The sequence below is a fragment of the Anneissia japonica genome, unplaced genomic scaffold (assembly GCF_011630105.1).
Source record: "Anneissia japonica isolate Jap-2015-1 unplaced genomic scaffold, ASM1163010v1 scaffold287960_len3192837_cov198, whole genome shotgun sequence".
Lineage (NCBI taxonomy): Eukaryota > Metazoa > Echinodermata > Crinoidea > Comatulida > Comatulidae > Anneissia > Anneissia japonica.
The window spans coordinates 1,694,322-1,709,899 of NW_022712725.1; the positions used below are offsets into that span (position 1 = coordinate 1,694,322).

The 15,578-nt window shown below is 35.2% G+C and overlaps 1 protein-coding gene and 1 long non-coding RNA gene across 3 annotated transcripts in view; one reads left to right on the top strand and one right to left on the bottom strand.

Annotated features, from left to right (window-relative positions):
* The first annotated feature begins 2,003 nt into the window (after positions 1-2,003).
* Positions 2,004-4,357, top strand: LOC117107976. The gene is made up of 2 exons (XR_004445313.1): positions 2,004-2,858; positions 3,241-4,357. It is a non-coding gene; the product is annotated as an uncharacterized LOC117107976 (long non-coding RNA).
* The window catches only part of LOC117107972 (peptidyl-prolyl cis-trans isomerase G-like), a 35,373-nt gene continuing 23,676 nt past the window's right edge, over positions 3,882-15,578 (bottom strand). For both annotated transcript variants that reach the window (XM_033249781.1, XM_033249782.1), the window contains 13 exons: positions 14,766-14,911; positions 14,089-14,239; positions 13,702-13,830; positions 12,770-12,872; positions 12,298-12,521; positions 11,330-11,422; positions 10,478-11,221; positions 10,288-10,353; positions 9,263-10,024; positions 8,329-8,430; positions 7,847-8,041; positions 7,327-7,395; positions 3,882-5,737 (listed from right to left, as the gene is read on the bottom strand). In XM_033249781.1, the coding sequence (XP_033105672.1) occupies positions 5,548-5,737; positions 7,327-7,395; positions 7,847-8,041; positions 8,329-8,430; positions 9,263-10,024; positions 10,288-10,353; positions 10,478-11,221; positions 11,330-11,422; positions 12,298-12,521; positions 12,770-12,872; positions 13,702-13,830; positions 14,089-14,239; positions 14,766-14,911 (2,974 nt within the window). In that variant the 3' untranslated portion in view covers positions 3,882-5,547. The remainder of the gene's footprint in view (positions 5,738-7,326; positions 7,396-7,846; positions 8,042-8,328; positions 8,431-9,262; positions 10,025-10,287; positions 10,354-10,477; positions 11,222-11,329; positions 11,423-12,297; positions 12,522-12,769; positions 12,873-13,701; positions 13,831-14,088; positions 14,240-14,765; positions 14,912-15,578) is intronic.

The following is a 15,578-nucleotide window of genomic DNA, read 5'->3' on the forward strand; positions in this document are numbered from 1 at the left end:
TGGGGATTCAAGAAGCCCAGTCATTCCTGTCCCCTCAATTTTTAAAAATAAAAAAAAAAAATTGGGGAAAAAAGAAAATGATATTCAAATTGTATGAGTGTGCAATTTACGGCCATTTGAAGGTGCTATAATCATAAATTTTCTTCCCTCAGCCCCAACCATAGTGGGGGTGAGTTGATGTTTCCTCCATCGTGAAAGGCCCTCCCTGGCCCCTCTTCAAATTCCTAGATCCGCCACTGAAAACCGTACATGCATCTTCAGGAATCGATTGAATAAGACCTCAAATTATCAAAAATGCCTGAGCTCTGGCAGATGCCATTGGTCCACTCTCTACAAATTCGCACCCACCCAATAAAAATCCTGCATACAGGCCTAGCATTAAACAGTGTGCACCTTTATCTGATCACATCATTATGGTGCACATTTTAGCTTGCGAAAGCAAGACTAGATGGATGTATCTACAGTATGAAAGCTTCAATAATCATTAGTTGGAGTTGGAATTGGTTCTTTTTTTTCTACTCTCATAAATCCATCATAACAAAAATTTACATCTTATACTGTAATTTTATAAAAGCAAAACATTCTTAGCTTGATCTGTCAGAATACAAAGTGACTGACACAGTTCAGAAAGTTTGATACAAATTGTCATATCAAAAATCTGTCCTACAAATGCCTTGCCAAAAACTTTACCACAACACAATGGACGAATTTGGTTAAACGCAAGCTAACCAAAAATACAACAGTAAATCATAAAGCAAATAACGGTTTAATGCTTTGGTACAATAGTGAGGATAAACTTTACTGTAGGGCAGAAAGTGATGGTTTTGGTTAAAAATATGCTTGGCAAGAACAAGAATTTCGCAAAGTTTACAAAATATCAAACATAAAGTTGATCAATGTACTACACGTTTCTGTAGTTCCCAACAGCGAACCATGGGAAAACGACGCTACTCCGCTATCCTATGTTTAAGATGCTGGATACACGCTTAATTCCAACATATAAATTTGGTAAACAGGACAAATTTACATAATTTCTGCTCTGACCATATATAACAGTACATGTGATTGGATATACAAGTTCATCAAATACTATATCCCAATTATAAATCATCAAGCACCTATTATATTAAAATTAATTCTTCCATGATCATGCTTTGTTTAAATAGATAATACATTTTTTTAAAATCCCAATTCAACTATAATGATTAACTAACTTACTTTATTTGACAAACTCTTAATCCAAATCCACCTTTTGCAGCATTTTAAGATCAATCATCATCATCCCCTTTCTGTCACAATGGAATTATCTTACAGGCATACTGGGCATGACAATACTGGGATTGTAAAACTGAAGGGACTCTGGCTTCAATTTAAAATCATCACTTTTAATACCACGTCCAATCTTGCAAACAATGCAATTACAGTAATTACATCTATGGAGCAAGGAGGAATGAGACGGACATAAACATTTTTGTGAGTGACTAGTCACTACTTCTGCTGGTGCTAGTGCTACGTGAGCGTGACCTGCTACTGTACGACCGTCTAAGCGAGCTACCACTAGAAGAACTTCTTGAAGACGAAGAGGTTGAACTTTGGTTCCTTCTGCCCCATGGGGGTGCTCTGCTCCAACTTCGAGATCGACTTCTACAATAAAAATATACAGAGAAAAAGTAATTACATGATAGTTTTAACACATACTGTGTGGATTTAAAAAACGAAAATTTTATAAAAAAAATATATTTTGTGCACCAGTTAAGAGTTGCATAATAGTGCATTTACTTTAACATTGGGCATAGACTCCTGGTGATCAATTTAAGGATTTTCATATTAAAAACAATTTTTTAAATACTATGTACAGCATCATTAGAAATAAATAATAAAATCTTTTTAAATAAAGCTATATGAGGCATGTCGTGGCAAAATGATTAAGTTGTCGCACAGGCCAGTATCTGTCTCTTATACACATCTAGATGTGTATAAGAGACAGACTCCGCTATCCTATGTTTAAGATGCTGGATACACGCTTAATTCCAACATATAAATTTGGTAAACAGGACAAATTTACATAATTTCTGCTCTGACCATATATAACAGTACATGTGATTGGATATACAAGTTCATCAAATACTATATCCAAATTGTAAATCATCAAGCACCTATTATATTAAAATTAATTCTTCCATGATCATGCCTTGTTTAAACAGATAATACATTTTTTTAAAATCCCAATTCAACTAGAATGATTAACTGTAACTTACTTATTTCAGAATAAGAGGGGAGATAAATACTGCAGATGGTAATACTGAAAAGACCTTGACAAACTCTTAATCCAAATCCACCTTTTGCAGCATTTTAAGATCATTCCAAAGCAACACCACCAAGAAACTTTTTGGAAATCTACTGATTTGATCACTTCACCATATTTGGACAAATTTATAAATGTTTGATTTGTTTTATGGTTTCAATCATCATCATCCCCTTTCTGTCACAATGGAATTATCTTACAGGCATACTAGGCATGACAATACTGGGATTGTAAAACTGAAGGGACTCTGGCTTCAATTTAAAATTATCACTTTTAATACCACGTCCAATCTTGCAAACAATGCAATTAATTACATCTATGGAGCAAGGAGGAATGAGACGGACATAAACATTTTTGTGAGTGACTAGTCACTACTGCTGCTGGTGCTAGTGCTACGTGAGCGTGACCTGCTACTATACGACCGTCTAAGCGAGCTACCACTAGAAGAACTTCTTGAAGACGAAGAGGTTGAACTTTGGTTCCTTCTGCCCCATGGGGATGCTCTGCTCCAACTTCGAGATCGACTTCTACAATAAAAATACATAGAGAAAAAGTAATTACATGATAGTTTAACACATACTGTGTGGATTTAAAAAACGAAAATTTTATAAAAAAAAAAAAATGTTTTGTGCACCGATTAAGAGTTGCATAATAGTGCATTTCCTATATCATTGGGCATAGACTCCTGGTAATCAATTTAAGGATTTTCATATTAAAAACAATTTTTTTAATACTATGTACAGCCTCATTAGAAATCTTTTTAAATAAATGTTTAATTGGTTTTCCCCTGTCCCATGAGATAAAAAATAAATGCACCAAATTTAACTGCCTACTAAATTGTGATGGTGTTAAATACTGTAGTTCAGTACAATAAAGAATGAATCAAGTAATAAATTCCGCAGCTAAGCATTTATATTTATTTGTTTTACTTTTAGAAAATTCTTCACTGCATATAAGGGAGTGGCTGCTGTAGTGCATGTGGTTACAACCACCACTGTACATTGAATGGTAAAGGTAAAGGTAGGTGGTTTGATGATTAATGGAACCAAAAACAAAGTTAAAAAAAATTGCAATGCAAGAATCGTGTCAAAAGGTGCAGCAGAATACCTTACAACTATTATACAAAATGGTTAAAACCCCCCTGGACACCACAGGTACAGGAACACCACAACCCTCATCCCCTCAGACAAATCAGAAACATCCTGGATCTGACATAACACCTGCATTACATGATATTTAGACTGAAGATTACAGTACAATCATTACTACCAACCCATAAAATTGTTTGTGTCCTTGGGCAAAGCATTTTACATAGTCTTTTCACCATGGTGTAGTGTGGATACCTAGTAGGTTGAAATGCCAACGATTTACTATGCTGCAAAATACACTATTGATTAATTCTGCCACAGGGTGCCAAGAGCCAATGATCAGAGATTTAATGTGAAGCACACAGAGACCTTTAATTTAATTAATTTCATATATAATACTGACAAATTATGATGACAATAACACATGGTTATTACTCTTGTCATAAGTTAGTAGTTAAGTTTGGACAACCACAACACAAGGAAGGCAGTTTTTTTTGTAAGAACATTTATTTCCAATTAAAAGTAATAAAAAAGGTTAAAAAGTGTTCAGAGCAACTGATTGGTATTTATGCTTTCCAACAATAGGCACCAGAGACGACCCTTCAATATTGTGTTTTTTCTTACCACTACCAGTGACTGAGACACCCAATAACGATGACAGAGATACTGATATCGGAAACAGACCTACCAATATCAATGACATTTACTACATTGCTACCAGTGACAGACATACCTATACCAGAGATGACAATACTGAAATCAGTATTAAACAGTGTGGATCTTTATCAGATCACATAATTTATGTATGGTGCACATTTTAGCTTGCAAAAGCAGGACTAGATGTATCTATGCTTTTATCACAGTAAAAAGCTTCAATGATCATTAGTTGGAATTTGTTCTTTTTTTCTACTCTTATAAATCCATCACAACAAAAATTTACATCTTATACTGTAATTAAAAAAAACAAAACAAACAAGAATTCCCAGCTTGACCACAGTTCAGAAGGTTTGATACAAATTGTCATATCAAAAATCTGTCCTACAAATTTTCTAGCCTACAAATGTTGATTGTAGGACAATGCATCCCACACCCAAAACCAACCATCCTTGCCAAAAACTTTACAATTAAATATCAGCATCTTCCAAACTTACTGTATCACATAAATTTATTGCGCCACGATACAACAGATGAATTTGGTTAAATGCAAGCTAACCTAAAATACAACAGTAGATCGTAAGGCAAACGGTTTAATGCTTTGGAACGAGAATAAATTTTACTGTAGGGCAGGGAGTGATTAAGGATCATGTTGGTTAACAATATGTTTGGCAAGAACAAGAATTTCACATAGTTCACAAAATAACATTGAACACAAACTGGATCAATATAAATGTTTCAGTACTTCCCAGCAGCAAATCATAAAACCATGCTACCATAACCATGCTACCCAGCTATCCCATTTATTAAATGCTGGATACACCCTTCATTCAAACCTACAAATTTAATAAACAGGACAAATTTACATAATTTCTGCTTTGGCCATATATAACAGTCCTATACAGTAATAGTAAGTTTAAGACATGTGATTAGATATACAAGTTCATCAAATACTATATATCCAAATTGTAAATAATCAAGCACCGATTATTATATCAAAGCTAATTCTTCCATGGTCATGCCTTGTATAAATAGACGATACATTTTTTTTTATCCCAATTCAACTAAAATATTTAACTGTTACTGATATTTATTTCAGAATATTAGAGGGGAAATAAATACTGCAAACGGTAATACTGGAAAAGATCTTGACAAACTATTAATCCAAATCCACCTTTTTGCAGTGTTTTAAGATCATTTTAAAGCAACAACACCAAAACATTTTTTGGAAATCTACTGGTTTGATGACTTTACAATATTTGAACAAATTTATGTTTGATTTGGTTTCTGGCTTTAATCATCAACCCCTTTCTGTCAAAATACATTTAGCTTATAGGCTTACTTGGTTTGGCATTACAAGGATTGTAAAACTGAAGTGACTCTGGCTTTGATTTAAAATCATCAATTTCAATACCACGCCAAATCTTGCAAACAATTTATTTAATTATGTCTATAGAGCAAAGAGGAATGTGACGGACATAAAAATATTTTTGTGAGTGACTAATCACTGCTGCTGGTGCTAGTGCTACGTGAGCGAGACCTGCTACTGTACGACCGTCTACGCGAGCTACCACTAGAAGAACTTCTCGATGATGAAGAGGTTGAGCGTCGACGACCACGACCTCTTGGTGGACTTTCGTTCCTTCTGCGGCGTGGTGGTGTTCTGCTCCGGCTTCGAGATCGACTTCTTCTACAATAAAGGTATGAAGAATAAATATTTACATGATAATGTAACACAAACTGACTCTGTGGATCTAAAAAATGAAAATTTTATAAAATTGAGATATTTTTTTTTACACCAATTAAGAGTTGTATATAATAATACATTTCGTATATCATTGTGGTAATCCATTCAAGGATTTTTAGGTCCGCACAAGGCACTGACCCCACTGTCACTGCTATTCTTGTTCTTGTTACCAAAACCGAACTTTAAAAGCATCCAGCGTTGCCAGTTTTGAACGGACAAATAAAATAGAGGCGATTTCTAACAAATGTTCATTTCCTTTTTTTAAAATTGGACCCCAAGGTTCCCCTACAAAACAAGATAGGTTTTTCAGCAAGGACTGTATATTACTGCCATTACACTAATAAGGCACATCACAAGGATGGCGCGGTCAGTTAAGGATGTGTTCTAAAGAACTTAAGGTTGTGAGTTTGAATTACGTCTTGGCATTCAATTTTTTTAATTTTATTTTTTTCAATTTTAAGATATTTTTATTTTGTACAAATAAACATCCTAACTATTTAAAAATTTCTATCTTATTAGCTCTTCCAAAAAACCCAATATAATAACTTGCGCTTGCACCGTATTTAAGTGTGGATGAATACATGGACGCTCTTGAAAAAAATTTGTAAATCAGCCGTAACAATTTTTTTAATAGTATGTACAGCATCATTAAATAATAAAATCATTTAAAATAAAGCTTTATAATGTTTAATTGGTTTTATCCCATGTCCCATGAGATAAAAAATAAATACACCAAATTTGACTGCCTGCTAAATTGTGATGGTGTTAAATAGTTTAGTATTTTACAATTTTAAAGAAAGAATCAAAATAACAAATTCCTCAGCTAAACTTACTTAAAAACATTTACATCTTTTTATTTTACTCTTTAGGCGAGACATTTTTATACCTTGTTTGGTGAACCCGCCGACTTTAAATATTGATGATTTCAAATAAAAACAAAATTTTATTTTTGGCCAATTAGCGTACTTTAATTTTATTATGCCCACTGCTGCCTTGAAATCTCCAAAGATAAGATATGTATATTTTTTCATAATTATATAAATTTGAAGCATTTAACCATCCTATTTTACATTCACCAATCACATTTTATTTTTATTTTCTCCTCCGTCTGGATGTTTGTGGCAAAACTATTTGCTAAGAAGGAAAACAAAATTTTATTTTTATTTCTATTCTGCCCTCATCTGATGATCTTCAAAAAAATAAGTACTGTACGTGAAACAAGGATTAAAATGAGTCTTGCCTTAGAAACTTCTTCACTGCATATAAAGGAGTGGTTGCTGCAGAACCACCACTGTACATTGAAAGGTAAAGGTAAAGGTAGAGATAGGTGGTTTGATAATTTATAGAACCAAAAACAAAGTTAAAAAAATGTAAACATTGCAATGCAAGAATCTTGTACTCCTTGGCAAAAGGTGCAGTAAAATATCTGATAACTTAGATAAACCAAGTCTATCAATAGTTCTAAACAATCCTATTATATTCTAAATAAAGTAAATGCAAATCAAAAGGTATATGCCAGGATATTGTCTAACCTGTATGAACGGCGTGGTGATGGGGAACGGCGCCCTCTATACGGTGATCTTGACCTTCTCCTTGGTGATCTACAATACAATAATGCCATCCTTAATTTTTTACTAATATTTAGTCTCTAAAATTCTTTGCATTAAGTATATTTAATTTTGTTTAAAATGTTGAATTTTCTATATAACAGGGTAGCTCTTTCAGTTAAGGATAATCATAGAGGGCTTCTTACAGTACATTAATCATTATATACACATGTACCTAGGGCGGATGCAGGATTTGTCGGTAGGGGGTGCGTAAGAATCCACACCACCTCAGCCCCACCATGGTTAGGGCTGTGGTGAGAAAATTTTGAGAAAATATACCTCAAGATGCATTGAAATTACTGGTGCTATATTTTCAATGATAACAATAATATATCAAAATTACAATACAATTATTTTTTTAAAATAAAATTTAGGGGGCTACAATCACATCGTTCCACCCCCCCCCCCCCGTATTCATTTTAATAATAATAAATTGGAAAATAACCTTCTTCTGTCTCGTCCACCTCTGCTGCGTGATCGGCTTCGAGACCTTCGTACAGGTGTTCTCCGTCTTACTGGGCTCCGGCTTCTACGCCTAGGTGGAGATCTACGTCTAGGTGGAGATCTACGCCGAGGTGGTGATCTGCGACGAGGTGGCGTCCTGCGACGAGGTGGTGACCGTCTGCCTTTTGGTGACAATCTAGATATTGTATTTTAAGAGATGTTACACAGCTGTGCGGAGGGCCATAGCTACTCATGTGTTAAATATCTATTTAAATGTATTGCAATTTAAACCATACACTTGAAACCAATGCAACTTTCAACAAGCAGCCAACAATGTAGAGTAACCAAATCAAACAAAAGTTCTCACACTGCCTAGGCATTAACAACACCTAACATGTTTCCATCCCTTTAATCGTTCGGTTTTTTTTCACTCCACTTGCAGTGTCACTTTAGTGTACATTACATTTACTTAATAGTACGTACCGTCGCCTTCTATCATCATCGGAACTTGAACTGTAACTTCGTTGCCGGCGGTGTCGAGTACTGCTTCGCTCCCTTGAAGAAGATGAACTTTCAGAGGAATCCCTGTAAAGAGAAAGAGAAACAGTTATAGATGACCAATTGCTATGCAAGCTGCTATACATGTGGAATTCATGTTATAAGAGAATTCTCTTTTGGAAAAGACATTTAATACATTATTCTCACGTACACATGGCCTATGAACTTGTTAAAGAACACACAGTCGGTGTACTGCCCAATTCATCAGGAGGCATGACGCTGCACTGTGGCTAGGGCAGGTCACCAGGACCCGGCACTAATTTTGTACCAAGGATACTAAGATCTCCATGGTTCAATGTACACACAGTGATTAGCACCTGTGCCATTCTGCTCTGTATCTTTCTAAGAGGTAACATTTCCCCATACATAGGTTAGGCAAGACTTTTTACACATTTAGTGAAGTTTATTTTTTAGAAGATGATCATATTAGCAGTTACAAAAAAGCAGAGAAAAAAAAAAAAATATTAAACAAAAAAAAAAATAAAGCAAGATATTGGTTTGTGTGGGTTTTGCTCAGGAAAACTTCTACAAGAGTAGTTTGCAATTTTAAACTGCAAGGAAATTGCTATATCAACAATTATTATTGTTATTATTACTTTTATTTTTATTGATATTATTATTATTATCATGAATTTATCCTTTTTGCATTTTAGATTTCTATAACCTTTATTGATTGAACGTTTATCTTAATTTTTGCCATTTGACTACTTTATTGTATCTGTTGCTTGGCCATGGAGCATAACAATGCTTTTACACTGATTAGGCTACCCAGGGTAAAGAATAAATAAATAAAATAAAATATAAAAAAAGGATAATTGGTTGAATCAGAGTTAGTGGATTATTATTATTTGAGTCTCACCTTGAACGTCTACTTGGAGCTTTCTTTCTATGTTCTCTTTCCTCATCAACTTTTGGTGTTACCTTGATCTGAGGTAACTTCTGTGGTGAGAGTAAGGAACTATTATTTGATGGCACCTTTGATTCCTCATCCATCCTTGGTTTCTTTTCTACCAGTTTAATGAAGTTCGATGGAGAAGACAATTGTAACAGAGGGTGGACATGCCTTATTGAATCTTTTTCTACCACTTTACATCCATATTTTAAGGCAAGGGATGGTTCTATTGTAACCATTTCTACATGTCGTTCTTGCCCCTTTCTCTCTTGCTCCTCTAATTCCTTAAACACTTCCTTTGCTTTTTCAACTCTCTCCAGTAGGTCTTCCTCTTCTCGTATCACTTCTGGTGAGCTCGTTTTCTCATCAGCACTGGCTGGGCCTCTGTCTTCTTCATCAGTTTCTTCAACAGGTGGTTTCCACTGGAAAGCTTCCTTTACTGATGTGGAAGGCTTACTCTTTTCTTTTGCAAGCTGGTGCTTCCTTCTGGCTTCCATTGAGTATGGGTCTTCTTCCTCTTCTCTTCTAGCCTCAAGGTCAGACTCGCATCTGCCATCATCAAAGAGCTTCAATCCTTGATCCGAACTTTCTTGGCTTTTGGTGTCTTGTTCTTTTATGTTCTGACTTCTAGATAGCTTTGCTGGTTCAGGAGAAGAACTGGGTCTTGACGATTTTCTAGGCTTTCTGACATCAGATGGAATAGGTTCTACAGAAGAACTACTACTGGAACTGAACACAAAAAAAGGGTTATAACTGCAATTACAGTTACTTACATTACTGCAAATATGATACTACATTAAAAATACATAATATACAGTACATATACATAATATAATATACATTTATATAGTGCTTGACATCCATTTTGAAGAAATACAAAGTGCTTGAGAAAGTAAACAGCACAAAAATGAAAAAAAAAAAAAACAAAAACATTATCCATTTTATTAATCATTAACCATTAATTTTGGTATTCTGTTTCCTAAAATCTTTACCTAGATGATCCTGATCTACGAAGGACTGGACTTACAGATCTAGACCTCCCTCTCTGTTCATCAATCCTATGAAAAACAAAATCCCATGCGATTTTTAATAAGGTACACCTCTAGAATAAATTATCATGTTTATTAGAATATAAGCTATAGGAAACGTAAAATGGATATAAAAATTATACTTAGTTAATACCTTTGTTTTTGGGGCATTGGTGATTTATCATTCCTAGCCTTCCGTTCTCTACTATCATTCTTTTCCATAGACTTGCGACTAGACCTTGCTGGTGACTGCATACGACCTCTGCCTCGAGATCTAACAGGTGACCTTCCTCTCCTTGGTGAATGAACTTGTTTTGGAGACATTGCCTTACTTTTAGAACTTGCTGCTTCTCGACTATTTTGCGACTTATCACGCTTACCTGTTGACCTGCCTACCGAGTTTTGGCGTTCTCTTGATCTGACTGGGGATCTTTGGTTGGTTCTCTCCACTGATGATGATGTTTCTCTCCTCCTGTCCTTTGACACACCTGGTGATCTCCGACTTTCTCTGTCACGTGACACTAGTGGCCTTCCTTCTGACGTGTCAGGTGACCTTCGGTGTACCCTCTCTACGGTTCTATTAGGGGATCTCTGACTAACCCTATTCTTTGACACGACAGGTGATCTACGCCTAGTTCTATCCTCTCTTGCCCTGTTTGGCGATCCTGAATTCTGAACTTTGGACTGAGTTTGTGACCTGTGCTTGGTTCGTTCACTTGTCCTCGTGGGGGATTGCAGAGATCTTCTTTCCTTGGATTTATCTGGAGATTTTTCACGCACTCTTTGCGCTCTTTCATTAGACACTGATACTATAATTGGAGATATTTCTCTTTTTCTACGTGACCTTTCTGGAGACTTTTCCTTTTCCTCCTTTTCATCCTTAGATCTCTTTTTAAGCCTGAAACAAATGATGGATCTAAGTCAGTTGAAATTGAAATGGTGGTGTAATTAAAACACAAAGAAACTAACCAATCACTACAACATGAAGATATATATTGCAACCTACCTCTCCTCATCTCGTCTTTTTTCTTGCCTTTGGTTCTTGTCTTTATTTACTTCACTTTTATTTCTCTCTTGTCGTAACCTTTCCCGCCTTTCTCTGAAGAAGATATTTTTATATATTTTATTTCCTACAAAATACTATGCTATGAACACTACCCAAAGAATTGGGGGGGGGGGGGGAACGGGACAAATGCACTATGCAATGTCCACATGAAGTCGAGAAAAAGGGACAGACTATGCAAGAAATATTCATCCAGATTGGTACTCATGCATTATATGCAAGAAATATTTTCTAGAGAATAGTATAGAGAAGGTTGCGAACTATGCTAAAAACACTCCCTGTGGGGTAGAGTTGCAAATGATGCTAAAAACACTCACTGTGGAGTAGAGGAGGTTGCAAACTATGCTAAAAACACTCACTGTGGAGTAGAGGAGGATGCAAACTCTGCTAAAAACACTCACTGTGGAGTAGAGGAGCTTGCAAACTAAGCTAAAAACACTCCCTGGAGTCGAAGAGGTTGCAAACTAAGCTAAAAACACTCCCTGTGGAGTAGAGGAGGTTGCAAACTAAGCTAAAAACACTCCCTATGGAGTAGAGGAGGTTGCAAACTAAGCTGAAAACACTCCCTGTGAAATAGAAGAGGTTGCAAGCTGTGCAAAGAAAAATCCTTGAGGAGTAAATGTTGCAAACTATGCTAAAAACACTCCCTGTAGAGTAGAGGAGGTTGCAAACAGATAAAAACACTCCTCCACAATATAGAGGAGGTTGAAAACTGTAAGAAACACTAAATTGAGTAGAGCAAGTTGAATCAATATTACAAAAACTACCCAATACAGTAATATAATGATAATAAATTAATGATTACAAAATGATTCCCTTCTTTCGACCATAAAAATAATGATGACAAAAATAAAAACACTTTAAAAGTTAAGTCATTTACATAAACACATGAAAAGATGATAATTCTCTACCTTTTCTCTTCTGGGTCTTCCATAATTTTTCCTGTTTCCCATTTATCAGGTGATGGTCTCTCCCGCTGTTGTCGCCTGCCCATTTGACGCTCCTCAAAGTCACCCCTCTGCCATCTGTTAGGACCTGCATTTTGCATTCTTTGAGTCTCAAGGCGCTGGTTCTCCCTGCGCCAGTGGGGCGGTGTGGTGCTTCTTGAGCGTGAGCGAGATGGCGTCCTGTATCGCTACAGTTTAAAATACAAAATTCCTAAAGTTCCTGCAGTTAACATAAACATGGGGGTATGCTGTACCGCCATGATATACAGTACATAATATGAAATGAATATTGCATCAAGGAAAATCAAATTTGCCCAATTATATTAAATATAATTTACCATTGGAGTATGCACTGCTTTTCTGGAATTGCATAAAACTCTAGCCACTAGCATATGCATAGTGGTCTAGCAAAAAAATTCATAAATGATGCACTTACCAATGTACCCCTTCCTCTAATTTTACGACCAGAACGCGAGATCTGCACACGAGAATCCATAGTTAATCCACGTCTAATCCCAGCGACATTTTTTACTCCATTTCTTTAAATGAAGACAGAAAGTTTGGCAAATAAATTAAAGGTAAGACAGGAAAAAAAAACGGTACAGATAAAATAAGATGAGGCATCCTTGAATGAAAAGAAAAAAACAAGTAATGCCTCCGAAAAAATTAATTTGAAATGAAATACTTTCTATTTGTTTACACTGTAAGTCTGTGATATGTGCGGTGATGAATATTTGTTTGGCTGGCTGGGAGGGGATTTTACATCAGAATAGGGAAGGCTAGATACTTTTATAAGAAAAGTTGAGAGGATCATCAGTTTTAGTTAGCAGAGTGAGTCTACCACAATCTGCTATTAATATCACATTGTGATGGAACACAGGAGACATCCTGTCCAATCATAATGAGTCAGTCACACAACAGGTCCAAAACAGAGTGGCATAACTGGTAGATCATTTATTCCTCGGGCTATAACTCATTACAATAATCATTTTTATCTTTAAAGATAATATGTTTACAATAACAAAACCAATGAAGTGAACTCAATTTTGTTATTATCATAATCTATATTTCTACAAACCTGATTCTTTTCTTTCTTTCTTTTCTATGATTTTTTCCCCTTTTTTGGAATGATTTATGTCATTTAATCATAGAAAGCTATCATTTTATTTCTATCATCGATTTAATAAAATTATTTTTATTTTGACAATGAACCCGATGACAAACATGAAATTTCATGGTATTTGATTAAATCACATAAACTACAGGTACCATAACCCACAGGAATAAAATTATGGAATATACCATTCATGATATTGACAGAGCTGTGTGCAATGGATTGTATGTGTAATATTGTGAAATCATTCCTACTGTTTTTTTTCATCTTTGACAGGTGATCTACGCAAAAGGAACTTGTTGGAGGGGACTTCAGGAATCTCAGCTGCTTTGATGGATGAGACAAACTCGCTCTCTATCACCTCTTGCTTCACAACTGGTTCCCTGTTTTCAAACAACAGAGTAAAAAAAAATCCAGATAATTTATCATTGTATCATAAAACCTTTGTTTAGTAAAATAACTTAATTTTTAGAGTGTAATAAGAGTAAGACGATGCTCTTTGTTGCAAGTAATCACAAATATTGAAAGGTCTAACTGTTTACATTTTAACATGCATTATACAATTTTACCACATGCTAAAAATAATTATCACATAATCTAGTTGCATTAACAAAACTATCAAAATCTACATCTGAACTTACTCTTCTTTCTTGGATTTCTTCTTTGATTTCTTAGTTTTCTTTTGCTTTTTCTTTCTTTTCTTGTTCTTTTTCTCCTCATTTACAGAGTCCGCAGATCCCTCTGAATCTGAGCTTTCTGCTGCTTCTTTCTTTTTCTTTGCCTTCTTGGATACTACAGTTATATAAAGAAAAGTTATGTGGAAGTATTACTGATAAAACATATAAACAGATACTATAAAACGAGGCTTGCCATCACAAAATCAGCATACTGTCACTGACTGTTAAACTGAGTTGTTAGCTTAAGAATGTAGCAGTATTTTATACTCATTGACAAAATATATTTTCTCCCTGTTAAGCTTTTAGTACAGAGAAGCATAATACTTTTACTCATAAATTTAGCATAGTAAGTTGATTCTAGTAAAAGACCCATCATTTTAAAGCTTATAATATGCAGAATAAGAATATTTTCAAGTCAATGTCAATTTTTTATTTTTTAGTCAATGATGTTGGTTTTGAGATGGTCATGTGTATTGAGTTGCTCTTATGTGTTATACACTGTCTTAGCATTTCACAAAATTCTATCTAGAGAACGTAGGATCGAGTAGGAAGGTACCATAGAGAATGGCTGCCATACAATATAATTCTGCAGAGATGACAAATGCCTCTTCTGAATATGTAAATTGTACTCTCTTTCTTACCTTTTGTTTTCAGTCGCAAGACCAACTCTCCACAGCTTGAGATTCTGACATCTGCTACTGGCTTGGAATTGCCATCGACCTTTAATGATTCTACAGTAGACACGACCTCTTCACCAGAAACCACTTGGCCGAAAACAACATGCAACCTGAAAAAAAAAATCAGTTGTAAATTGCTGTACATTATTATAGCACATTTTACATGTAGCCAAATATTCTTATCACAAATACCATGTTAATTAAAAGAGAATACCTATATTGATAAGACACAAAAAGTTGTGTCTTCCATAAGACAACTGGAAATTATGGTTGGCCAGTTAAGCAGCAGAGATTTATTTTTAGTTTTAGACCTACAATACAGTAGGCCTTATTCAAGAGTTTATGTCTACCCATATCTTTCCCCCATATTGGCTAGTAAAATGGCAAACTTGGACTAAAATCCACAGTTAAGGTATTAAAATAATACACATTCACCAAGGGTCGTTGGAAAAAAGGTCAGTGCTAGAGAAACACTAATCATGTTTTGGGCCTCATAGAAGCTCTATGTAATGTATAACCATGGAGGTATTATTGAGAAGGAGATCACTCGGCAACAGATCCCTTTGATGCGACAAACCCATGTGTTCCCTGCCTTTGGATCGCGTGCGGGCGTATTAACCTATAATTCACATTTTTTCGTTAGCAACAACTTGACAACAACATGCATTTATACGCTTCCAGCAGAGCAGTTGTGCAATAAAGCGTTTGATTTTAACCCATTACATATCTTTATAATGAACAATGTTCCCCTGATTAGATTTTTTCGGACTTTTGGTA